The sequence below is a fragment of the Anopheles ziemanni genome, chromosome 3 (genome assembly GCF_943734765.1).
Source record: "Anopheles ziemanni chromosome 3, idAnoZiCoDA_A2_x.2, whole genome shotgun sequence".
In the NCBI taxonomy this organism is placed as follows: domain Eukaryota; kingdom Metazoa; phylum Arthropoda; class Insecta; order Diptera; family Culicidae; genus Anopheles; species Anopheles ziemanni.
In genome coordinates this window covers 24,948,838-24,975,603 of record NC_080706.1, presented here as the reverse complement: position 1 = coordinate 24,975,603, position 26,766 = coordinate 24,948,838, and the positions used below count along the sequence as shown (strand labels likewise).

The window sequence follows — 26,766 nt, the reverse complement described above, 5'->3', positions numbered from 1 at the left end:
TCCCCAGTCGCCCCGAAATGTTGCTTCCATGGTCAGTTATAACACAGAACGCGCGGTTTGCTTTGCGCATCGCTTAAACTAGTCGGTTTTTTGAACTCATAACGATGTGAACAGATAAGTGGACAAACCAAAGTACATTACGAACAACAGCATCGGTCAAAGCACGGCCCCAACACGCACGCTGGTGCTGTATGGGCGACATTGTGAGCGTGTTGCGTGAGTTAACGAAGCGGTTAAGACAAAACCATAAAACTGGGCAACACAACAGACAAACAGAACCGAAAACCAGGGAAACACTGCAACTGTGTGGTGAGGAGTGACTAACTAGGAATTGGGGAGCAGTCATCACACAGCCATAAAAACACCCGGAACAGCAAAATGGTGCGCATTCACACACGCACACACGCACAAACGCACACTTGTATTGCAAGCAGGATACTGCACATTTAGCGGAAGTGTGATCAGAGAGACTAAAAGTTAAGTTTCCTTTGGTTTTTTGCTGATCCATGTACCCTTCTGTGTGGGTGCGTGTGTGCGATTAGCTGTGAGGTACAGCGCGAGAAAGGTACAGAGACAGGATAGAAGAAGGTGATGCGCTGGATGGGGGCTTTTGAGAGGCTTTACAGCTTGAGTGAATCGAGTGAGGCGATCGAGGATCGCCTAGAGAGGCCCAAACTGGGTGGCCCACTGACCAGTGACGTCGTGCCGAACAGTTTGTACCAGCCGATGACGATGTGTGACAGGTTGAGGTTGTCCAGCATGATCTGCGCAACGCCCATGAATACTTTCTTGCCCTCCATCCGCCCGTAGTCGCCCCACACCGTAACCTACAAAATGAAGCAAATAGCGTAGATAGCCAATAAGTCATCCGATACAATCGGTGCGGCTCGGTTTGGCGCACGATGGCACTCACCTGAAGTATGCAATTCGCAAACGGCTCCCTAAACACTAGTTGTTGCTGATATAGTGGGTCTAACGTTTTCCTAGCAGTCGTTGTTTTTGCTTTTTCTATACATTTTTTACCGGAAACTAAATACACTTTAACGTAAGGCGCTGGAAGTACTTTTGAGCCAGGACGTGCCTAGGGAGTGGGAGAAGCAGATTAGAAAACTCCTGCTAGAAAATAAGAAACTACCACCACCTCCCCTTTCTACCTACCTGCAATCCTCTTGCTCTTATCACTTCAACCTCTAAGGAACCTTTCTGATAGCACATAGACAGTTGAATATCACCTAAGGCAGGAGCACCCAGTACCTGGCGTCCAACTAGCTGTCCTGGTCCCAAACCATCGATGAAGTCCGATAAAGGTCCCGTATCACCCGCCACCCGCAGCGATGGTGACCACCTGGTACGCGGTTTAAATGGAAATTGGAGGAGAATTGTGTGTTTTCGAAATGGAAAGAGAAAAACGAAAACGGCAAGACGAAAACGTACAAGTTAACTGGTTTGCATTTGGGCACCTTTTTCGGATAACTGCAGCCAGCTGAACCCAAACGGAACACAACCGAAAATATGGCCGCCTAGCGTACCAAACGCTACAAACTCTATTCGGTACTCGATTTGCAAACGGGAGAACAGAAGGCAAAACTAAACTTTCGAACTACTACAGCAGCCATCGGGAAGTGGCGCACATTCGCTCGAATTCCACTAATGATGGTTGCTGTACTATTTAAAGAAAAAAAAACATAACGCCATCCGGAATGGCCGAACGAAAATTAAAAATAAAAAACACACAAACATCAAGCACACCGAAACGCACAAATACACGGTGGTAAAGAGTTAGTCGGAAAAGAGAATGGTTTGATAGCATTTGTTTTCTTTTTGTGTTTAGTTGTAAGGAATAAATGTAATACAACTGAAAGAAAAACCAATACTAAACGCTGCTACAGAAACTAGTAAGGATAATGCAGATGATGACATAATAAAACAAATGATATCATATATCTTCTGAAAAACCCTTCAGACGGGTTTAGATGAAATCAAAGTTTAAATGATAAATATCACAATGGATAACTGCGATAGGAGTGTTTTCTCAACGAAAGATAATAGTTTAAATAAATTGCTTTTTGTTTTTTATTCAGGAAGGATAAGGGTCCCGCACATTGACACATAGGATGGACCTATTTTACGTATCGAATACATCACACCAGTGGCAGGACAGTGGAGCAGTCACGTGAGAAAGAGGGACTCGTAAACATATCCGGAAGGAAGATGAAAATCGAACGACATCGGGGTTGACGAGAGGTAAAAATGGTTGACCAGAGATAATTTGGTACGCGCACAATTGGAGCAACACAATTAGATCGTAAAAGACAATGACAGAGTATTGGAAGTGAAAGAAGAGAGTGGGATAGAAAAGGAGAGAAGAAGAGAGAGAAAGAGAAACAGAGAGAAGGTGAGAGAAAAAGAGACAAAGGTAGAGGTCCGAAAAGAAAGAATATCATAAGGGTATAGAAAGGAAAGGGATGTAGATTTGAACGGCTACCGGGAGCGACAGGTGACTAAAAAGTGGCAAAAAGAGCCCTGCATGTAGAAGACAGGAACATCAAACATTCCAGAGTAGTTAGTTTGTATTGCTGTGTATTTTATTCAATTGTAGAGACAATAGAACGGAGAGCGGAAAACGCTTATCAGGGAGGAATAGACAGTTTATTGTGTTTCTGTGTTCTGTGGAGCATTCTACGAAGCGACTAATTACTGGTGCAGTTTTACCATCATGCAGATATTGGTGGTGCAGGGTGGATTTAAGATAAAAGACTCTTAGGACCTCTCACATTCAGTTGCCCGATTCCGCGGTAGTCGGCGGTTAGCCCCACGGGAGGGTCTGTGGGCCAAGGTAGTCTTTTACCGAATTATGACACTGGGTTTGAGCTATTTATACGAGTAAAATTCTCTACCACTGCTACAGTCTACTAGGGTACACATAACGATGTTATTGGATGGAATTATGTACACAGAATCATGACACTTTGCGGGGAGGGTCAGTTGAACTTTTTTACAAACGAATGAAAATTTAAAGTTGAAGAAAACATGTTCCGTTTAAAAACATGTTCCTTGCCTTTTGAAAAATGTTCTAAAATAACTAGAAACAACAGAAGAAAATGAAGAAATCGTTAGATGGTATAACCGAACTTTCCATTTTTAGTTGGTACATATTACGTAATAAAAATATATGAAAGATGTCTTACGAAAAAATAAAGTTAACCTATTTAGAATACGTATTGATGCTAACAACACAAATAAACAAAACAATTCAAGTGATCTAAGCAATAAAACCAAACCATCATGAAAGAGGTTATATTAAAAACAGATTATTTAAGAAACAGGAATGCAAAAGCGAGAAAGTGAAGCGTTTCAGCAAAATCAAAACACACAAATCTCAAAAGTCGTTCAAAAGCAATGAAGATTCTAGCGAGATGGTTAAAAAGGCTCAACAGCGGAAGTAGATAAAGGTACACAGTGATACACCGAAGCAGCGCGATTGAATAGGCCATCAATCAAGACAGCAAAGCGATGAAACGAAAAGCGAGAACACAGACGAAAAATCACAATCACAGCGGAAGACAATGAGATAACATCACACCACAAGCAAAACCCACCAATGAACGACAGTGGAAACACTGAGAGTTAGATAGACAAAACACACAGCCAGATAGAAAGTGAAAAGTGGCAGACAAAGAAGGGGCAAGGAGAGACAGAGAGAAAGAGAGATAAAAATTTGAAAAAAAAAACGTTTCCGGTGGCGCAACACAACAGTTAAATCGAAACGGAAACGGAAATCGAGTTCGCAAAACGAGTGGGTGGCAAAAAGGGTGGCCACCACGCGCACGCGCGATCGGACACACGCGCACACACACGCACACACATACATACATAGCACACCCACAAAACACATTTGACTGCGGCTAAACACACACTTACGAGGAGCCTTCGGAGCTCGAGATCGAGTGTAAACTTCCGGCCCGATAGGCTGCCGACTGGGCTGGTATCGGTGTTACTTCGACCGATCGTTGGATCGATCCGGCGGACGCCCGTTTCCGCTGCGACGTCGAGGATGAGGATGAGGACGACACGCCTTGGTCTGCGAGCAAGATCGAACAACGGGCAAGATGGGTATGATAGACTAATGATGGGATGGAGAGTTCGGTGCATTTGCGCCGGTGAGTTGGTGAGATATTGTACAAAAACACACACACACACACACACGCACGAATCGCAAACTTGGTTCGGCTCTCTCCCGGTCAGTTGAATCCACAAAATGGCGATCGTAAAACTATCTCTATCCTAAACGGAAACGGTAACGACTTTTCAAGTTGAGACGGCAAAGGCAAAACACTAGAACATCGGTGACCATCGTAAACCAAGCACAGGAACAGTCGTTTTCCATATCAACGGCGCAACAAGAGGAACGAAATAAAAAAAAACCAAATTTGTATGTTCACAGGTCAAGTTGGTTCACCTGATCGGCAAAGTAAAGGTAGCATCAACCAACATGATACATGAGAAACACGAGATGGTAGAAACAAACGAACAAGAAGGTGAAAATATTACATAATACTTAAACACACCGCTAAAAGGTAACGAAAACAACAGAAGGGGAAGTCGGAAAAGCACATTTCGATGGATGAATGTAACAAATCGAATTGTAAGATGAAAGAACGGACGGGTTCTCTTGTTCTAAAGTCCTCCATCGAGACCCTGGTAAAGTGATCATCGAGCTGTATAATTTTAAAATTAAACTTCCCCTTCTTTATGTAACATTCGAAAAGACAACAACTAACGACGGCTATACACACACACAGAAACGAACACACAAACACACTGTACCATCGAAACGACTTTTCCGATTACACTTCGCCTAAACTTTGAGCTTCCACGGTGCGTGTCTCCCGCCTTAGCCTTCCACCAAACATTGCGAACAAACGACTCGAAAATACAGCGGATAACAATAGTGAACGACAGAAAATAAAAGAACATAACACTAAGAACGATGTGGGCATCATCGTTCGCGCGCATCTAGAAAAGCGTATTTAGTTTACAGTGAAAATGTTAGCGCTGTTGTGGCGTGTGTAGGTGTTGTCTGTTTTTTTTCCATCCATGAGTTGGCGTGAATATCTCTCTATGTGTCTCCGGAGGTGTATCTGTCCGGGGTGGGCATGAGATGTATTGCGTACCGAAAACAAAACCAAGTCTTCTTGATGCTCTTTTCAGATGGAACGTGGTGTGACGATTTAACAACGTTCGCTTCCGGTTCGGGAATATCGCGTAAGGATCAGGACGCCGTCCGAGGTCAAATCGCGACGGCCGTCGTCGGTTCGAGCAAGGAATCGGGAGGCAGGGAGGGACGGGGGGGGGGGGGGGGGTTAAATAATAGTGAAAACCAAAGTGAAATTTAAATGACACAAATCATAATGATATGGTGAACCGAACGTAAAGTTCCGGTTTAGCCAAACTCTTTTACCGCACAAAACACTACCAGATCACTACCGTCTACGTTTTTGGGAGGAGGAGGAAAGGGTTAGTAACTAGGGTAAACTGAAGCGTTTCTAAAAGACAAAACCCCAACCGGTACTGGAACGCATTCTAAATCCTCCCAACGATCTCGTTCTCCCTTTCGGGCAGCGGGGAAAACAGGTGCTCGGGGGAGGATGCAATGTGTCCCAAACAATATTAGCTAGTAACTGTCACTAGTGACCAACTAAACGGATCGGGAAGTTCGGAGATACATAGGGAAAATGGAACGAAAACGCTAGGAACATGGATAAAAGCGACAATCGAACGAAAATAAGGGAAAACCCGGAGAACGCTTTCCCTTTTTAAGGAGCCGAAAAACAGGGAGGTAAAAAACATGAAATAAAAATTTTTTAAAAAAGAAAACCCAAAACAAAACAGAAACGAAATATCGGCAGCGAACCTGTCACCGTCGGCACTTCCTTCGCCATCGCTGGAGGCGGAAGAGCCCCGCGATAGACCACCGCCGCCACCGCCGCCGCCGCCGCCGACACCGCCAGCGCCGCCGACACCACCGACGCCGCCACTAACACAGCCGCCAAGGCCACAGCGCACCTCGCCCGGGAGCACCTCCTCGCTTCGATGTACGGTGAAGGAATTCTTGCCACGCTTACCAAACCCCATGCGTCGCTTACGACCTTTTTCATATGTTGAATGAAATTGATTATCAAAACAGTGTCAGTTCCGCACGCTTTCCGCTGAGAATGGTATTTTTTGTACACTGATGCTAGGAGACACAGACAGATAGTTAGAGAGAGGGAGGGAGAGAGATAGGGCATGCAGAGGAAACCTATGGTGGGAGGGTAGGTGTTAAAGCAGGGAAGCCGCTATTGCAGAGGGGAAGCGTGGCAACAGGAAGCGCTTGTTCCATGATTGCGACCGCCATCACTCTCTCCCTCCCGAAAAAGAAGCCTGTTTAGTTCAGAGCCATTTCGGGCGAACCTAGTGGGAGCCGCTCCCACCGGGCATCCGAATCCGAATCCGGCACAACAACACACACATAGATCGGTGGTCACTTGAAATTTGGCCTTTGGACGTTGGAACTTGGTTTGACTGTTGCACCCAATGCTGGTTCAACCCCGTCGTGCCGAACGCGGTGCATGCCTTGCTTCCGACACCCTACCAGGAGTCGGAGCGACACGTCGCACCGGGTTCAAAGTTCCGGATCGGCTCAAATCCGGCGAGGCTCGGATCGATCGCAGCAACCACTGTACAAAAAGCTCACACTCACACGAATAACAACGCTTACGCAGAAGTAGTTACCTGTTGCCGACAGCTGCGAGGTCGAGTTACTCTTGATGCCCATACCAGCACCGAACCGGTCCCGGTCCCTGGTGGGCGTTTCGCTTTTCGGCGATCGTTGGTCCAACTTACGTCGTGCGTCCAAACTCTGTATCACGGCCGTATCGCTTAGGCTACCGTCTGCGGTGGTGGAGGGCGAAAAAGGCAGAGGGGGGACAAGTTAGAATCGGCCAGCCAGCGCAAACTGTTTGCTCCTACCTATCTTATCCTCCGGTGTGCCCTCGGTATTCGAAAGACTTTGGTCCAGTTCTCCGCGCTCGCGCGACTCCCGTTGCTCTCGGTCGCTCAGGTCACGGTCCCGCTCGTGATCGCTGCTGTTCCGCTCCCGGTCCCGCTCCCGGTCCCGCTGCCGGTACGCGTCCCGGCCACCGTTGTGGCCGCCGTACCGGTTCCGGCCGCGCACATCGTAGTCACTGTGCGGATCCACCCGGGAGCGCATCCGATGTTGTTGTTGTTGATCGGAGTGTCGATCGTGCGAGCGCGACCGGGATGACGACCCACCGCCAGAGGCCCCGACGTTGGGTTTTTTCATCGACGGCCGTTTCGGTTCGGTTTGCAGCAGCGCGACACCGTTGGAAGAGGAGGAAAGGGATTTGGGGGGAAGAGCGGAATCATAGTTAGCGTTTTTTCTACTGCTAGCGATACGGGTGGTGCTACTACTTCTACTACTACTAGTGGCGCGGTATTGGGGCGAACACGGCGACCGGGTGTACTCGAAGTACTCGGGCTTCTCGTTGATGCTGACCGAGCTGTGCCGCACACTGTCCGGACCTTCGCCTCCCGCCCCACGCCGACCCTGGCGCTCTTTGTCCTGCAGGTTCGACAGGAACTGATCCAACCCCTCGAGGCTGCTGGTGCGCCGGGTGTCATACCGAGCCCGGCGCTTCAACGACGACTTCCCGTTGAACGACGAGTTCCTCCCACGCGAGAACGAACTCTCAAACACCTCGTCGTCACCCTCCTCGTCCTCAGCCTCGTCGTAGTAAGCATCCTTGCGCCCACGGGTCGCCACAGTCTGCTCCTCATCGCGCTCGAGCGACACAAGGCTCGAGCTGCGCGACTTACACTTGGGAAACAGCTCCGATCGGCGACCGGTCGGATCGTCCTCTTCCCCATCCGGTACCATTCGATCCCCCCGGCGTTCCTCACGCTCATACCGATCCCCCGCTCGGTGCGGCAGCATTCGCTCCTCCCTCAACAGATAGTGCTTGCGACCCTCGACAAGCTCGTACCTATCGTAGGCCGCCTCGTGGAAGCGCTTCCCACCGGCGTTCAACTCCCCATCGCTGAGCGAGTGGCTCCGGTTCAACATCACCGTCGGACTCTCGTCACTCAGGTACACCGTCGATTTGGGCTTCTGCAGCAGCTCCATGCGCACCTCGTCGATGATCGACTTGATCGACTCGGAACTGCTATACAGGATGCCCGATTCCGACTTGAGTTCGTCCACTCGACCCTTGCTGTCCGATTTGGCGCCCTTCCCTAGCCTGACCGCGGACTTCTTAGTTTCGATCTCCTTAAAGTTGGGCTTTTCCGTAACCTTGCCCTTGGAGCCGCTGGCCGTCGGCGTCGCTTTCGTCGGTTTACCCTTCACCGAGCCTGCCTTCTTCATCGAGCCGCCCTTTGCCGGACTTTTGGTGCCCTTCTTCGGAGTGCTCGATGTGGTCGACTTAGACTTCACCATCGTGCCAGGTTTCGCCACGCTCTGCTTAGACGATTTCGTTCCCTCCCGGTCCTTCTTGGCCTCCACAAGAGGCTTTCCTTTCTCCGGCACCTTTGACTTTGCCTTATCTTCATTCCCCTGCCGATTCCCCGGACGCTCATCTACCTTCCTCTCGGCTTGTTCGGTGTTCTTCACGATATTCAAAGTGAGATTGCTTCGATCGAGGCTACTCTTCGAACTGCTTCGACTCTTTCTCCCCTGCGTGCCCGCTACTCGGTTCCCCGAGTCCCCGCTCCCTTGCTCACCCTCACCACCACTACCACCCAGCGAGCGGGTACGCTTGCGGTACACCTGCTCCTCGACGCGACTAGCGAGCAAGTTCTTTCGGACACTCTTCGTCTTCCAGCCCGTGTCCGAATCGTACTCGATATCGATGATCTGATCCTGCGCGATCAGCGAGTGCGATCGGGCGATCTTATCCGGCTTCACCGGGTACGCCGTCTCACGGTAGGGTTGCTTTTCAGCATACACCGCATACCGGGACTCACTCGGTGACTTGAGCACCTCCAGCCCGGGATTCCCGGGCATCCTCAGACAGTTTTGCTCCAAACCGCTGACCGCATACTCACGATCGCCCCCGTCCATCGCCATCCGATTGGGACTAGCACGCAGCGATCGCTCCATGCCCTGTTCCAGTGCCGGTGGCACGTCCTCCAGCATATAGGCCGGACGGGACGAACGAAACTGCATATCCGGCGCACTGATTTCGCACACCATACCCTCCGGGTTGCTCGTGTACCGGATGTTACTTTCACCCAGATTCTCCCGACTGTCGCGAATGCAAGTGATCGTTTGGTTCTGATAGCCCGTGTGCGGATCGTACACGTTCTGGTTGGAGATGCATATGTTTTGACCCGCCCCGCTCGGCCGATCGTACACGGCACTGTTGTTGAGATTCTGGTCGGAGTAGGACGACTTGAGGATGATCTGGTTCGTAGAACCTGCCGAGGAGGAAGGATAGCGGCCCGACGGTTGACCCCCATCCGTGGCCATGATCAGCTCCGTTCCCAGCGGGACGTGCGACTGTGGATGGTAGCGGTTGGAGATGGAAATCATCTGATTGCGCGGCTGTTGATAGTTGAATGTCTGCAGCTGCTGAGACGCATGTCGATAAGGCTGCTGTTGCTGTTGCTGCTGATCCATCGGACGTGCGGACATACGCCGTACAATCATGGTACTAAGGTTCGGTTCCGATGTGTTCGAACGCATCGAGTATGACGGCCGTCGACCTCCGGTCGAACCCGGTGAAGGTTGGCGATAGTCCATCGACAATCCGCCACCATCTCCTGCGTGAAGCGAGGTAGACATGAGATGATCCATCGATCCACTGACAGCCGCAGGTCCAGCACCAGCACCGTACCCAAAATAGTGGTCGGTGGGAAGCGACCCGGAGTGAAACTCAAGCGAAGTGGTTGGCATCTGAGCCGCCACTGTCTGACCGGCCGAGGAAAGGTTCACCGAGGTGGTCATAACGTTCTCACTGCCCGGGTTCAGCGTGTAGCTCTGGATGGTACTTCGGTCCGGGTTGAGCGTGATGCACTGCTCGTTAAAGTATCCCTCCTGCATCGTGCCCTCGAGCACGGCAGAAGGAGCGGTCCCATAGCCGCTAGCACCACACGGCTGGGCAAATACCACCTGCCCGTCGGGTGGAGCCGGAGAGATTGGAACAGGCTGGGGTGTGAAGATTCCACCGAGAGCCTCTTCGTGCTGCCCCTGACCCAAGGGAAACCCCCTAGCTTGGACACTAGCGTCAGCTACGGTGGAGGAACTAACAACGCCACAGCCTACTAGGTCTTGGGGCTGCGGATCGCCGAGAATCTCCGGCTTGGGAGGTATGAGTGCGGACTGCGTTACGTCCGGCAGGACGGGAAGGATCGCCGCCTGGTCACCGCCGACCTTCTGCTGCTGTTGCTGCTGCTGGCCACCCGCATACTCACTCGGCAGTGCACAGAGTGAAGTCGTGGCCCACCCGGTCGGTAGGCTTCGGTTCTGCAATCGTCGATTGTGAATGTTCCTTTGGAGGTAGTCAGGACCAGGGTTTAGAAATATATCCGACCAAAACGGGTACACCACGGACGGAGTGATACCACAAACAGACTATCATCCTAACGGCTGTAATCGGGGAGAGAGAGGTTTGCTGAAGTTACCCTTGCCACTCACCTAATGCCTTTCGATCCGCGCGGTCGCTCCGATTGGGTTGAGAAAGCACTTGAAGTAACACTAACTACCGATTCCATGTCGGAATCGCCGAAGTCACCCATGAAATCCTTGTCCGGGGATAGTGAGTGCCTTGGTCTAATTCTACTCTCTAACGAATGCGTCGTCAAGTCACTGTCGGAAAGTCCGGAGTAGTGCCGCTCCCAGCCTGGCGTGGGTAAAAGAATCGGTCGAGAAATAAGGTTTCGGGACCCAGATGGCGTCAGAGGGCGACCTCCCCTACCTCCCATTCCCGTGCTGCGGTACGTCGGCTGATGGTGGCTCTGGCGGCCCCGATGCCGCGCGAATCGACCCCCGCTGCGCTCCTCAAAGTCCTGAATGAACCGCTCCCGTATTGCTGCATTCCGTGACATGTGAGGTACTTGTGGTAATTGTCGTTTCTTCGGTGATCCGGTTGGTGTCGCTGTCGCCGATCGTGATTGAAATCTTGGCGCATACTGATGCAATGGAAGAACTGGATATTCTGTATATCTATCATCTTGTGGCGATAACGAGTCCCGCCGATCGTCCCGATAGTTCTCGCTCGGTGCCGCCGACTGGCTGCGCTGATTCAACGCCATCGTACCGTTGCGCCTGTAGGCCGACGATGCCTGCAAACCAGGAAAACAACCGGAGCTCGTCAGTTCAGCTGTGTACGCCACCCTCTCCCGTCCCGTAGCCAAATTACCTCCGCGTTCATCTGGTTGTGAAATCCCTGTCCGACACCGGAGACTGTGCGATAGTCCTTCGCTACCATTCCAGCTGCTCGTTTTCGGCCCTGCGGGGACATATCCCGTCTAGATCGCCTATCCTGCAGATCGACCTTCGCGTGCGCAGGGTGGTTCAAATAGCGCATTGTTCAAATTAAACGAAAAAACAAAATCAAACAAAGGAAGAAAAAAGCATAATGTTAGTACACTTCGTCCAAACTTTCACCACATTTCAATGTGAACTGGATGTGAGAGAGGGCAGTCATGTTTTCGATACGATTGGTGATCGGCGATCTGTGGAGCAACTACTCTCGAGCACGTGGCGTCACTTTCGGGTTGAATCAGGTGTGTCTGTGTGTGCGTTCGGTGGAAAAATGTGGTGTTTGTTTGTGTTTTTTCACGTTGCTTTTGGGTGTGCTGTTGGTGTGTGTTTTCTTTACTGTCCCGTCCCTGAAGCACGCGCAAACGTGACGACCCCGTTCGACGATCGGTCGGTTTACAACCAGTATACTGGTTGCCGGTTCTACTAGTTGAATCTACTTGGGCTACAAACATATTGTACTAAACAAAACAGGAGCTCTAATGCCAGCGCGAAGCACCGCTTATCAGCTATAGTGTAGTGTGTAAGTGTGTCACTGTACAACATGAAACCGAAGCCAACAATGTTTCGCTGAATGCAAAAAAGTATGCTAGTTTTTCTGTAATAAATGTAACAAGAAAATGGAACAACATAGCAAATAGTACAGAGCTACTAGAAGAAAATAGTTAGAAATGTAGAAGCAAAGAGGAAGATGGGTAAAGTTTAAGAGAAGCTTAACAGGAAAAGATCGAGAATTATAGTAATGGAATAGCGTAGGAAAGTGGGTGAACAGTAAGACAACCTATAGACGAAAGATTTAAATACATATGTAACAGAAAACTATAACGCAAAGTTCAATCTAAATCAAACAACATTTTAAACAGAACTCTAGAGGAAGCGATAAATTTGCTAAGCGAAAAATCTAGCTCATGTTATAGCGTATAGCCATTGCTATTGTTTTTATTCTCAAATACAACACCAGTCGTGGCGAATGGTTGGCATCGCGAAAGTTCATCAGAATTTCTAACCACCGAAGTCTTGCGAAATTAGACCCGATAAAACATAAAGCAAACGTTATTACTCAAAAAAACGAAAAAAAAATCATAGCTACACGACTCGAAGTCGTATCGGCGGGTTTTGGTGACAATCAGATAAAAAAAACACTGCTTGGTCGCAGTGCATATCTTAGCAGATTCGCCACCCTAGGGATGAAAACAACATAAACATGAAACACCCTTTCACCCAAGTGTAACATCGCTTCCTGCATTCAACCGAAAAACAACCACTGATAAAACTGAAAATAAATGTTATAAAACAAACACTGCAAAGAAATGGAGAAATATCAGAGTGATAAAGAACAAACGTTTGTACATGGGGAAAGGAAACTTTGACTGCTGCGTTGTGAAGGCGAACATATTGGTTTCGGAGATGGTGAATATAATGGTGGTGAACAACTTGAAAGCAAACCCATCGAGTTGGCGGTGATGATGATCACACAATGCTTGAAAAGGCAGTGAAGTTATGGTGGAACAGCACGGTGGATTATCGAACAAACCCAACTGCTTCGATTTGACCCTGTGTTTCACAAAACGTCTGGCTTGTTAAAATTATACATATATTTTTTAAGAAAATGTATTCCGCAACTGTTTATCAAATGAACCGCATTGCATAATGATGCACAACGTACAAATACCCTAGTTCCGTTTACTCCAAACACTCTCGTCCATCGTTCACACAGTTTTCGAAGATCGCCATTTTTAAGACTGTGTTCACATGTTCCCTTATGCTATGTTTTCTCTTAACTGTCATTCACGCCATAGTTATTACGAAAGTTTGTTTTTTAAGCAATAGTAGAAGACTGTGAGGGCTGGTTGGTTGATTCGTTTGTTGCAAGGTTTTGTTTTGTATTGTGTTTTCTTTTGTTAGCGTGTAGGTTGTGCGTTTACCTCTGGCGGAGGACTAGATGAGCTGCCTAAGGATGATACACTAGCGCCGTCACGTCCGGTCATCAAACCATCGATATCGCATTCGGATGTCGTATCAGAGTCACTCAAGCGTGAGGTCGTACTCGGTGGCGATAAATGATCGGTCGGGGTTAATATCATATCCAATTCGTTGCCAGGTTCTTTATCGTCTCTACGCAACTACGAATAGATATTGTGAAAAATGTAATGATTGATTTGCTTCATAGTAAAGATCGGTGTTTGGCTGCTGTAGGGGAGGTGGGATAAATGATCGTAACGGTGGAGCTGTAGAAATGTCATGTGCAACATGTATCCCGTACTGGATTTGTTATGTGGCGAACGCAAAAACCGAAAATAATAAACACACCTGAAGGCTTATCGGTTGGTTTAGGACCTGTCACTTCCGGAATAGATAATAACGAGAGATGGATTCTGATATTTGAAATACCACTAACTCGGTAAGGATTTCCGGGTGGCCACAATTCTTCCGGACAGGTGTTGTAAATGATTTCACAAAATAGAATGTACCTCACTCGAAGCAGCGAGAGATCGAAACAGAATGGCAATTGAGAAAGAATCGAAACGAAATCTAGCATGAAGAGAAAGATCAACTGGAGGTAAAACGAACGGAACAAAAGTTGCGCAAGCGAACCTACGATGAAAACTCATCATGTTAAAGGCAAGAAGCGTAATGAATTTCGAAAGATGTCTTAAAAAACTAATGAATGATCCAATACGATCATCCTTGTGTGAACAAAAAATGTTAGCGACAACTGAGTAAAACTTAGTAATGACTTCCAATAGACTTTTTTAAATATCACGCCGTCACAAAACAAGACCATGAAAAATCTATACTTCTTTTTTGCAGGGAAATCATAAATATCGAGGAAAAAAGGAATCGTCTTGATTGTGTGTTTTAAAGTTTCATGTTAATATAATGTAGAATGTATTGATAGAAATAGTAAACGGACGCAGTGAAACGGCGTGTAAGAAAAAAGTGTAAACAGTAACGAAATAAGTACAACTGCAAAAAGGATTCGCCCGCTGGCAAAACGGAACGAAAGCACGGAACAGAGGAGTGTAGAAAATATAAGAAGCGAACGGGTTGGCCACTCCGCCGAAATACGTACAGTATCTCGCAGTGAGTCCTGATGCGGCTGAAGAATGTACCATTCCGACTCATCGTCCAGCGGGTGCGTGGACAGATCGATAATTACTTCGCCAAGGAAATCGTTCGCACCGTACCGGACGTAGTCCCACACCGTAACCTGGAAGAGAAAAGCGAGAGGATCTTGATTTATGGTGCCGTCCCGGGGTCGCTGCTTGCCACTTCCCATCCTACCTCAAACAACCGATTGTTCAGGTCGGCCCTCCGCAGACCTTCGTACACGAACGTCTGGCCCCAGCGTGGGTCGTTCGTGAGGGCTAGGGTTTTGGTGCGACGTTTCGATTTTTCGCTGCGATCGGGTAGCAGGCAGATCTGCAAAAAAAGAGGAAAGGAAAGGAGTGTGTGTTTTCAACAAGGAACTTGCAAAGCGAGACACTAGCTCTCGAAACCTACCTTGACGTACGGATTGCGTGCGGCCCCGTTCCCCCTCGGGACGAGCCCATTGGCGCAGAGCACGGTCACGATCAGCTGCAGTGAGCTCGGCTCGAAGCCCAGCTTGAGCTGGACCCGCCCGCCGACACTGTTCTCCTGCGGTACCGTCCCGGCCGGCGTCAACCGGTTGCTGTACCGGGAGTTGGCGGAATAGTTGCGCACACTGTGCAAGTCCGGCGAACCCGGTGAGGTCACCAGCACGCTCGGCTTATCACGCCGATCGTAGTTCTCTACGGTGATGAAGGTGGAGTGGGTTCAGCGGGTGAGCATACTAATGGGGGGGGGGGGGGGGGGGTGACACTGCTTTCCACCGCTTACGACGAACGTTCCAGCCAGGAAGTGGTGGTAAGCGATGGAAAGCGATCGAGCGGAGAGACATACAGCGCAAAGGAACAACATCCGAACGCACAACAACGAGGCACTCATTGAACAAAAGACAGGCGGACCATCCGGGACGGTCCGGTAAAACGCTTCAACCGCGTGAAAGCAGCCGAAAGTATAAACATAAAGCACAAACTGAGGTTTTCGGAAAGAAACAATCGGGGGAAAAATAATAATCGGCGACTTATTTCTTCGATCCCTAATTCATTGGCCGTTTTTCTTTTCGCTGCCTCGCGTTTGACCGATTCGCTGAGTAATATTTCAACCCCTCAGTCGACCAACTGACAGTTGAAGCTACGGAAAATAGGTGTTCTTCCCGCCCCCTCGAACAACACTACCCCATGCGGACAGTCTACCGGAAAGCCGAGCTCCGGAAAGAAGGAAGATAGAGTATAGTTACCTTGCCGGAGATGGGCGCTCTCCAGCTCGATGAGCGCGGCCCGGGTAGCGCTCGGTAGCACCTGGCCACCACGTACCTTCAGCCCCAGTACATCTTCGCCGTCGAAGAGCCGTCGCTGCACCAGATGGCCAATCATTCGATGGCCCTCCGACGACACTTGCCAGCTAACCGGATTCTGCGTTAGCCCGACGACCGACGACGTTACGAAACAGAATCGGTACACAGACCGGGTCGATGAGGTGAAAGTAAAATGGGATTGAGGATACGTTTGACAGTTGCGCCCGGTTTGCGGACAGGCCTCGATGTACCGGAGGCCGAATGAGGGGGGGCGCTCCGGTACATCGATCGTTTGCGAGCATGGTTTTGTGTCTATTTTCATTGCGTGGAAATTGTGGATTGGGTGTCTGCAAGCTAGTTCGTTGATGTTGTTGTTGTTTTAGGGGAGCAGGTGCACGGTAATGCGTGCGGTGAGACATATTGAGGACTGTCGGTTCTGAAGCCCAAGGCCAAGGAGCAACACCAAGCCAATCAACCTCGGCTCAACGACATCCGAACGAATCCGAATTGAAATCGAAAGTCGCACCCAAAGCCGTTCAGCGTGCTCGATTTTGCAACAAGGTGTAAGTGCCCCAAATCAATCACAATGGATCGCTCAGTACATACCACAAAACAAGTGAAACACACAAACAAAAATACACACACACACACCAAAAGTTTGCACTATCTTACATCAATACACCAGAGCGCCCGTTAATCGACCATAACAATGGGATGAAAATTGTGATAGTAAAACAAAACATGAAAACACACACATCCAATCACGTGGCAGGGCACACAAAAAAGGAAAAGTGTTTCTTCTATTCGACAAGACAGAATGCGAGGAGATGCATAAATGAGCCTAAAACCCCGGTGGAAAACGAAATATGTGCCCTTCTCGTGGTGTGGTGCAAATGGGAATTGAAAACGAAGCATAAGAATCCGATGGTGCCGTCGGAATGGTAAACAAGGGCGTCAAAAACAGCATCGGAACCATCGATAGGAGGGTAAATTTAATAAAAATGCAGCATCTCCTCGATCGTGCCGACCGACCGGATGGCGCAATCGTAATGGAATAAAAGGCGGCCACGCGAATAGTTTGGGATTGTATTTACAAACGGAAGCTGATTGAAAAATCGATTGATGTGCTTATGTTCTTCAATCTAATTGCACTCAATTACAATCCAGCGACGGTGGAACTGACGCTGGGTGATTCGAAACCGAACGAAACCAACGGCACACAAAAACACAAAAGTCCCGCACAGAATTAGGTCGATCCAACGACATCCTCCCCACACGTGGGTGGGACGGCTTGGGGTTGGGTTTTGATAGCGGATGAGGAAAGCATAAACGTGACGGATGGAAGAAATAGACACACCAATTGACAAGCACACACAGACACACACACACGCATACACAGGCGCTAGGTTGCCAGGTTGGCGTGAACGTGAACACACATATTTGGTGAGGAGAGAGAAATGAATTTTTATGTTACCCTGCGGCACAAACAACACCGGTACTCTATTGAGCATGTACATACATACAATGGAGTATAAATAGACATTGGCAAGACGTAGCAGATAAGGGAAAGATGTGCCAGAGTGCGGGCGACACGCGGCGGTGTTCTGGGAGAAGAGAGAAACAGAGATAGAGAAAACGCTATGGAGAAAGACAAGCGGCGTGAAAGCGATAGTCGAGGGGGGTGGTCAATGGATTGATAAAAGGATGCATTGGGAAGGGGTGAGGCGATGTATAAAAAGTTGGCTTAGCGTAGGAAATGCTCAGAAAGAGAGAGAAAGGATGTGTGTGACTAGCTGCCTCCCGAGCGTGGAGGGAACATTAAGTGACAGCCGTAATTTTTACATTGGAGGAAATGGCAGATGGGATAATGGCGCTTGGGATGCGGAAGCGCCCGAGACGTCCGCGGGGTGACATGGCTGGATGGTGGTCGGCTGGATTCCGAACGTGACGTGGAGCGTGATTGGGTAAGCAACCAATCTTTGGTTTTTTTTAAAGCGAATAAAAACAAAAAAGGTACAGTGAAGAAAGTAAAATAGGAATCGGTTTTCCGGAGTAAAAACCTAAAGCTGCTGCGCCTAAGGCGAATAGTTAAACACCCGATCCTGATGCCAGGATCGATTAAGAAGGATAGCAAGACAATATAGCTTCAAGCAGCGCGTTTTGAGCAAAACACCTTATAGCATACTTTCAGGCGTGATAGCGAGGAACAGCTTCTACTGCTCATTCGAGGGTAGGAGTTGATCGTAACCACCTTCGCCACCAATGCCATGTCACGCTAGGGGCGGTCGGGACGAGATCAACTACCACTAAACCGTTGGCAAACGGGGAAAACATGCATCGAAAGGCAAAGCGGACAAACATTAACATGCAAAGCAGCGAAAGCGGAGAAAGAGAAAAGTGCAGCTATAATGCAGCAAGCGGTAACAGTGGCAAGCTAGAACAATGTTCAATGGCGCGAAACGGAGGCTAACTAAAGGCAGTTGCGCAGCCTTTGCTAGCGTAGGCGCAGTGTAAGGTTGTACTAAAGAAACCGAACAATCACATCAACCATCGAACCAACGAGGCTGCGTGCGCGTGCGTGCACTTCCTAGACGCCCGTAGTCCCAGGACGCCATCGCGATGGATCGATCCGGAAGAAGTGAAGGCGCAGGCGTACGTTGTCTCCACAGACCCGCCCAATGCTCTGGTGCGTCCTGCGCGGCACTAAACAAACTGGCGTCGAAAGGTTCTACTGGATGAGGTCAGGTCGGTGTCATCAGGTCAGAAGATTGTCTAAAGTCATGTCCGCAACAGTGTCTCAGTGTTTTGGCAGGTTTGCCTTTCTCCTCCGGCCTTTCTATGATCTGTGAAGTCAGGAGTACGTCTCCGTCCGTTCGTATGCGTGAAACTCTGTGTGTGTGTGTATCTTGTGTTGTGGTGTGCAGGTGGGCGCGTGTGTTGGTGGTGGGGGCGGTACGTGTACTGTTAACAGTGGGGTGGGATGTAAGTGTGACACTATACCTTTGGACCATCGCCCCGATTCGAGTCTTCGCTGCTGGTGAACGTGCTGCTCGTGTCGATGCCCGAGTCTTTGGTGGCCGAGTCCTGGCTGCCCTGGCGCTCCGATTCCCACCGGGACCAGTCGTCCGAGTCCTGCCCATCGAAACGGACCGTCTTCTTTCTGCGCTCGGTGAACCGCCGGCTGTCGGCCGGCTCGTCCCAGTACGGATCCGGCTGCTCGGTCGCCGCCGGGCTCGTGCCGTACCGCGCGTGCGCGTTGTTGTGCGCCACCGGATGCGGTCCCGCGGTACTGTGGCCCGAACCACCGCTGCTGCTGCTGTTGCACTGCTGCTGCTGCTGGTGGTGGACGGCCTGCTGGCTGGACGCCGACGTCTGCTGCCCGTACGGCGGGAACTGGTGCTGCTGGCTGCTGCTGCTGCTCCCGCTGCTGCCACCGTGCTGCGACGGCGCCGGATGATGGGAGGAGGGGAGATGGTGGTGCGATGGCTGAAGATGAAGGTGATGCTGGTGTTGGTGGTGGTGGTGGTGGTGATGGTCAATACTGTCGTAGGCCGTCGGTGTGCTGTCGCCCACCACCACCTGCGGCAGCGGTTGCTTCGGGTGGTAGTGGTGCGGTCCCAGCGGGTCCTGCGGCTGGTAGTGGTAGGGAGGCTGGTGCTGCTGCTGATGCTGCTGCTGGGACGGCGACTGGTATCGGTTGTGATTGGTACGATTGTAACTATTGCGTTGCTGCACGTCCAGCTTTGTTGCGCGATAGTCGTTAAGGTTAGCGTTCAGTCGTGTGTGATTATCGAAATACTGTCTTTGGTGACCGGCTGGAAGAGAAACGGTTCGAAAGCGGAACAACGCCTCAACAACACTGCTTGCTTTTGCTACACCCTCAGCACGATCATCATCATCATCATCATCATCATCCATGCAGGCTTTCGAGTAAAAGCCTGCACCGGTTCAGTGTCAAACAACTACAACAGAAAGGGAAAACTCAAAGTCGAAAACAATAACCCACCAGCATCGGTCATAGACTAATCCCCCAAAGAAATCAAACAAGTTAAGTTTTTATAATTCACTAAACAAAAACTAAATTAAAACAAATCATTAAAAAAAAACAAATTAAAAAGGCACCAAATAAAAAGCTGTGATTAAAACAAAACCAGTTTAAAATCAGTCAATCTTGCCTGCAAAACAACAGTTTCAACAACTCGCGTTCAACCATTCTTATCCCTAATTTTGAGTCCGAAATTTCGCCTCATTGCTAGCAACGCAGACCGCCATTGGCCGGAAGAATTTGCTATTACCAACCGGGGAAGGGCAGACATCCGATTCAAATCAGCAAAACCGTCTACAGTACTTGCTCTTTCACAGTTCCAATGAAACGGAAGCAACTTGCGCAGATCAATCTAGGTTCTATCAGGTGCAACAACGCGCCTCTTCTGCTGTGCGGGTACGCAAAAAAAAAACAAAAGAAAACTGACAAAAACTAACACTTAAAGGTGCGATGTATGATATTTAAAGCTACTGTCAGCTGTTGAGAGAATAGGGTTGATAGACACAAGAGAAAACAGAATGACAAAAACCGATGAAACACAACAGTGAACGCCAATGAGTGGGAAAACCTTGCGACAGGTTGAATGGTTTAAGAAGATAAACATTTTAAATAATTTTTTAAATTCATTTGAAATTTGATATGGTAAAAGTATAAATCAACACAATCAATCAAACTAACTTTTGTACGTCCGGATCTCCTCAATCAAAAAGTGTTACCCCTTGTTCTAGCTTAGCAAGTCATATCATTCGATTTGAGCAGAATGGAGCGATACTATATCCGATGTATTAGGAAGGAAGGTTAAATAGAGAGATAGTGTGAAATAGAGACAGGAAAAAAGAGTGTGTTCGTGCAAGAGCGTAACACATACAAATAGAGAGATCGGTATAGAAGGAAAGAAGACAAACAGGCAGATCGACAATCAGTACAATAGCTTCAGCGATGAGCGCAGAATGGTTAGATGATAATTAGAAGTCATCACAAAAAGGTCACGGAGTAGGAAGATGAAAGGATACAATAAATCGTTCCATCGATCACAGCAGAGACACAATACAAACACACACATACACAAACATACGCTCACACATACATACAAACACTCACACACAAACATAGATAATAAGCAGAAAGAAAGTGCTAGAGATACATCACGGAAGTGTGTTTTTGTGGTGGAAGGTAGCATACCAGATGAAAGACTAACTAAACAAAACATAAAACCCAAACAGTATAGACACGTAAGAGAAAATGAGTATGACGAGAAAGAGGGATAGAGAGAGAGAGAGAGACAGAGAGAAAGAGTAAAGAATGGTTGCTAAATAAACATCACAATTAGTTCCGGACGAGCCAAGACTCTATCGAGAGGAGAAGCAGACGGCACAGCATGACGCGGATTGTTAGAATCTGTGCACATCGGACACACATACACACACGTATGAACATTCTTATAGACACACACACACACACAACCATGCATTGTTCACTCACGGTGAATCACAAAAGAATGCAAAACTGAACTACGAGTTAGTACTAGAAGCGATTGATTGTCGGGGGGGTTTGAAGTTGCACTCGCATTGGTACTTAATGTGCTGCGTCGATCAATTACGGTACGAAGTTACCCGTGGACAAATGCTGGAAGTTTGTTCAACAAACATCTTGCTGTAACTAATGTTCGAATAGTAAAGTACGATATTCAATTTTGAATGTTTAAAAGAAAGTAACTCCCACATGGAGACGCCTGGTGGTTTACTCTCAGTGTGACTTAGAAATTCGTATTTTTTTTAGATTCTTGCCTTAAGTACGCAACCGATAGGTAATTAAGCTTTCCAGAACCTCCTGAGCGCTTGGGTGAAGTCACCCCAGCCGGCCTTGAACATAGGCACCGTGGAAAACACTCCCAACCTACCAGACCAATAAGACCGGGTATGGATTATCACCATCTCGCCAACCGAACCAATCAGCACCGAGACCGGTGGGCTCGTGACGTCCGGCCGTACCGTTGGCGTGACGTACATCGGTGAGCCAGTTAGCACATTTTCGCTTTCGCCGGTTTCGAGGAAAGGTCGGATCCGGCCCGGCGTAAGGTCAACGAGGCGCTTGCGATGTAAGGGCGAACGGTTTGGCGGTCACGCTTCAGTAAAAGGGGGGGAGGGGGCAGGGTGGGGGGGGGGGGAGTCAGAAATGGAGGACACTTCACAGCGGCATACATCGGCTTCCCCGGATCGTCTTCACGATTGAATGCGCCTTTCGACGTCTCAAAGCACATCGAACACGCTTCGATACGGAACGTACTTGACTGTTGACGCATACGGGATTTGTTTCAAGGTCGAGAGGTACAATCCAACCGGGGTAGGATTAAAAATCGTAACCGCAGTGACGAAACACGAAACAAGCTTAAAGAAATTCGCGTTCATGTTGAGAACTTGTCAACCCATACTTCCGCCAGTTCGTGTGGTTACAGCCGGAAGTGACAATCGAGTCATCGATAAACGATCTGATCTTATGAAATCCTTCTTTTTTGTGCAATATTAACTTCACTAGCAACCGGTTCGGGTTGTTGGATGAAACGCCTAGCGGAGGTCGGAAACTGGCGGCGCGTACGGTATCTATTTATAGGCACACATAAACGATGCCCTCCATAGGCAATGGTAGCGAAACCTTACACTAACGACGGGTGGGAGAGGAGGAGAGAGGGGTAGAGAGGTATGAAACGTGCACGCATTCCAGGAGGAAGGGTCAGGACACGCTCAGCGGCCCGGCAGCCTAGTCGAGCCCCGGCGGAAAAGTTTGTTTGCCCGGGGTACAGAAATAGTTCAACACACACATCAAATGTAAAAATAAATCCACCAACACCACCATACCACGGCAAGGACCGAAACGAAACCCTAGGTGCTTAAGTGCAATAAAGCTAGTTGTTGGGGGAAAATAAATAAAATTAGCCTCGGCAGGCTGTTGCGTGCCGGGCAGCGTGATCGCAAAAGTGGTCAATAATGTCTTCAATTTTTCTCCGCCGCCACTCCACCTCCAGGGCGAGCCCTTGTTGCGCGAGTTTCGTTCTGCCACCCGCGCCATATTTGTTCTTCGAGCTTCGCTGGATTACATTTGCGTTACGAGCCGAACGGTGGAACATTTTCGGCAGGTACTTAGGCCCCAAAAGCCTGACCGAATTAAATCATACTATTTTTGTTTCTTGGCATTTCCCAAACTCAAACGCACACATACACACATACCCACTAACCCTCGGACGTCCGAAATGTGTTTTCGGGGCATTTAAAGAATCCGATCCAATTAAACGCCGAACACGATTATGCCCCGTGCTCTAATCCACCACACATAGCCAAATTTTGCTGCAACATTCTGCGCCGCAATATGTTATGCAAAGCAAAATGCAACAAACCCTAGACAGCGGGTGCGCTCGGGGAATCCACCTCCCTCGGATAATGGATATTGGCAGCAAATCATTAATTTGGCAACGAACTGTCAGGCACGTTGTCGAAATTAAATACACCATTGTGCTGCACACTTCGTTTTCGCAAACGTAATCGAACAGGGCGATCGGTGCCATTTTGGAAATAGTTTCTAATTCTATTTCCTTTCTTTCTTTTTGTTCCATTATTGTTTTTTTTGTCGCTTTTAAGGTAGATTTGTATTTGTTTTTAATCACACCAGTTGATTTGATGAGTGTTTTTGTAATTGATACTCATATTGATACTCGGAATTGAAATACTCATGAAATCAATAATCTCACAACATTGATGGAGGCGCATGGTGCTTTACTTACACCATCATTAGGCAAATGTTTTTGTTTTCTGCTCTGGTAGCTCGTTAAAAGTGCAATATAGCAAAATAACTTTACCCACTAATTGGCCGTGGTTTCGTCCTTTCTTACGAAAAAATCTCATGCACGCTCCCCACTGATCAATTCGCAGCTGTGCCAAAATAATCACACAATCTCGATATTATTGGCCATGGGAACCGGTGCCATTGTTCGTCAAATTCTCACCGGTGCCCTCGTTAAAGCCACCGAGATGAAGCCGATCTGGGTCAGATAAGCGTCGCTCTTAATCTGGAGTGGCGGTGGCAGGCGCAAAGCGTCCACCCTCCGCTTGACGCTCACCCCACGTCACGCGCCGTGGGTCGATAGGGTGGACAATGTATTCGGAACGAGCAGTCGAGAAAGGCGAGAAACCCCGCACGGTAAGAAGCGGCTTATGTGTTAAAAATAACTTCCAAGATTCCGGCCCGAAGGCCGTGCAATTGCACTTTAGCTTCAATTTTCCTCGCTTTTTTCCGTGCGCCCTCCTTCGGACCGGTCCCTCCGGATTAGGGGAACCCTCCAGAGAGCCCTCCTGTGTCTCCCGTAGGCCCATTTCGTGTGTGTCTTATTGGAGCACTTTTGCTTACATAACCACCACGGCCAATGGTTATCCTTCCCATGGCGAAAAAATCCGGCTCACTGTCCTTCCCGACCCGTTTTTTCGCTACGAAAAACACAGGCTGGATGCATTTTAAAACGTGCCACACACACACACATATACACCGAGTGGTGCGCGCGGTTGCCAATCGAAACAAACATATGAAGAATATCACATAACGACAATCCAATTTTCTTCATAATCTTCGGTTGGACACTGCTCTGCTGCTGGACTGATGGCGCCACCTTTGGCAGCCCACTTGGACTTAGTTTCCACAAACGACCGTACTTAAAACGAACCGGTTGAACGCGGCGAAGTGTACGATGTAGCATTCAACGTTAACCGTTAGCCCGACGCAGAAAGCAAATCAGCAGTAAATTGGATTTGACTTTTTCTAACTGCCTCCGCCGAAAAGGAAACCAGTTTTTTTTTTCTTATATATAGCCAAAACATTGTCTTGCGAGTACTTCAAGCTGAACATGGCCAGCAGATATAATCCGAAATAGTTTATAAACTATATAGCAGCAGATATAATTTTCTGTAGTTTAGAATGTGCAAAGAATTTTTAGTAAAAAAAACATATGAATAATCCTACAGAAATCATCCTACTGCCAACGGTTCTCGATTCAAAATGTAAAACTTTTTTGAACAAAACCTTATTCCGTGTCGTTGACTTGACAACTTGGAAAACAAACTAGTTATTAGAAGAAAACAAACAGTCAATTGCAAATGTAAACAAAATTTACTAAGAAAACAAGCATACAAAACAATAGCAAGGGCATTGCTACGACTCAATGTGAATGTTGTTTATGGATTCGATCGGGGAAATGGTAAGTTCAGATGAATTCTGATGCCTCAGCAGGTTGAGGAGCGTTCGATAAAACTCACATTTTTCCAATATCGTCATGGAACCTTCGCAACACCTTCCAAACGGGAACTGCCTGGCTCACGGACGGCCCAGTGGAACAATGTCGTTTTCTCGGTGCACACGTTAGGAGCTTATCGTTTTCCTTCGCGTATTTAAAATGTTGTCAACAGAACAGCTCCTTTTGCACGTCGAATGAAGCGAAACAGGAAGTCACCGACGCGGGAGGTGTTCGGTTGCTACCTTGGGCTCACCGTTTGCCAAACACAGTAATCACTCGGATAGCGCGGATGGTACTGCTCGATAAGTTCGATGTTGTTTGCACGCCTCCTGCCGGATTATCGGCACCAGTGTCAAAACAACTCCAAACCGACGGCGAGATTCGGCTGAGCTTTCGGTAAAGTGCGCTTAGGGTGGTATAGTTACTGTACACATAGACACACAGAAAATCACACACACAAACAAACACGACCATGGGAGAGGGAGTGTTACTGTTAACGTCTGCAGATCCTCGACCCCGGAAAGGGAGGAATTTATTTTTAGAAACCACCGTCCCCGATGCCGCACCGATTAAAATTGAGTGCCCGCACAAGTTCCGCGGCACTCACCTGGGGCGGCGGAAACCGGAACCGTCGGCGGTGGGTGGTAGGGATCGTACGGTAACGCACCCGATCACACCCAAGTGCGTGTCACGTTTATCCGAGATCAACGAGACGGTGCGAGCACCCACACACAAACGTACACACGCACACAAACATCACCGATGTGTTCCGGTCCGCTTGGTGTTTGGGCGACCCGCTCGAGCAGGCAGGACGCTCGGTTTGACGCAACGTTCGCTGGTCCGCTGCCCTGACGTCCTGTGATGTCTGATGTTTTCTCCTGACGGCTGGTTAGGTCGAAGTTTCTCTTTATCTCGGGCACTGCTCACGAATTTTTCGCCCTCACTCGAACACGGCACCAAACGGCACACGTACAATGTCTGTGCTCTCTGTGCTTCGTTGCCAAATTTTGCTCTCCCGTTTTCGCTCGGCTTTCTCTGCTCTATTTCGCTGACGGTCAATTCATGTTTCATTCACCGTATTTTTATAAAATGTTTGAAGGCTCCCGTCTGCCGAGTTTTCCGAAGAAGATCCTATAGCACACATGAAGGGATTTGAATGCGTTTGACAACCCCCCACAGAACAATACACAAATACGATTTTCACTGCAACAATCTTCCATCCGTGAGGAAAAAGGGAAGCCACACACCGGTTGTTGTGCCTGGCAAGTGGTTTTAAAAATAGCTCCAACAGCATTTTTCCAGTTGAAACCGCATCTGCACGCACGGAAGCATACCTTCAGGCTTCACACTCGTGCTGCATACTTGCAGGCTGTACCGAGACATAGCTTCGCCACATTTGCATCGTAAGCGTCATGTGACAACGGAGTGCCAGAGTTCTGGGCTTTTTGCCGCAGTTCACCACCGACCGAGGGATGGGGCGGGAAAACTAGCCCACAAATGGCTCACTTACGCTTCTAACCGAC

The 26,766-nt window shown here is 48.6% G+C and overlaps 1 protein-coding gene across 1 annotated transcript in view; it reads right to left on the bottom strand.

Moving 5' to 3' along the window:
• Positions 1-620: 620 nt before the first annotated feature.
• The window catches only part of LOC131288298 (regulating synaptic membrane exocytosis protein 2), a 39,151-nt gene continuing 13,005 nt past the window's right edge, over positions 621-26,766 (bottom strand). Inside the window, exons 6-21 of the mRNA XM_058317417.1 lie at positions 18,924-19,738; positions 15,867-16,041; positions 15,047-15,315; positions 14,828-14,965; positions 14,616-14,753; positions 13,468-13,665; positions 11,421-11,555; positions 10,977-11,343; positions 10,697-10,901; positions 7,012-10,550; positions 6,775-6,933; positions 6,063-6,158; positions 5,915-5,984; positions 1,159-1,345; positions 914-1,081; positions 621-827 (exon numbers count right to left, since the gene is read on the bottom strand). Coding sequence (XP_058173400.1) covers positions 621-827; positions 914-1,081; positions 1,159-1,345; positions 5,915-5,984; positions 6,063-6,158; positions 6,775-6,933; positions 7,012-10,550; positions 10,697-10,901; positions 10,977-11,343; positions 11,421-11,555; positions 13,468-13,665; positions 14,616-14,753; positions 14,828-14,965; positions 15,047-15,315; positions 15,867-16,041; positions 18,924-19,738 — 6,866 coding nt within the window. The remainder of the gene's footprint in view (positions 828-913; positions 1,082-1,158; positions 1,346-5,914; positions 5,985-6,062; positions 6,159-6,774; positions 6,934-7,011; positions 10,551-10,696; positions 10,902-10,976; positions 11,344-11,420; positions 11,556-13,467; positions 13,666-14,615; positions 14,754-14,827; positions 14,966-15,046; positions 15,316-15,866; positions 16,042-18,923; positions 19,739-26,766) is intronic.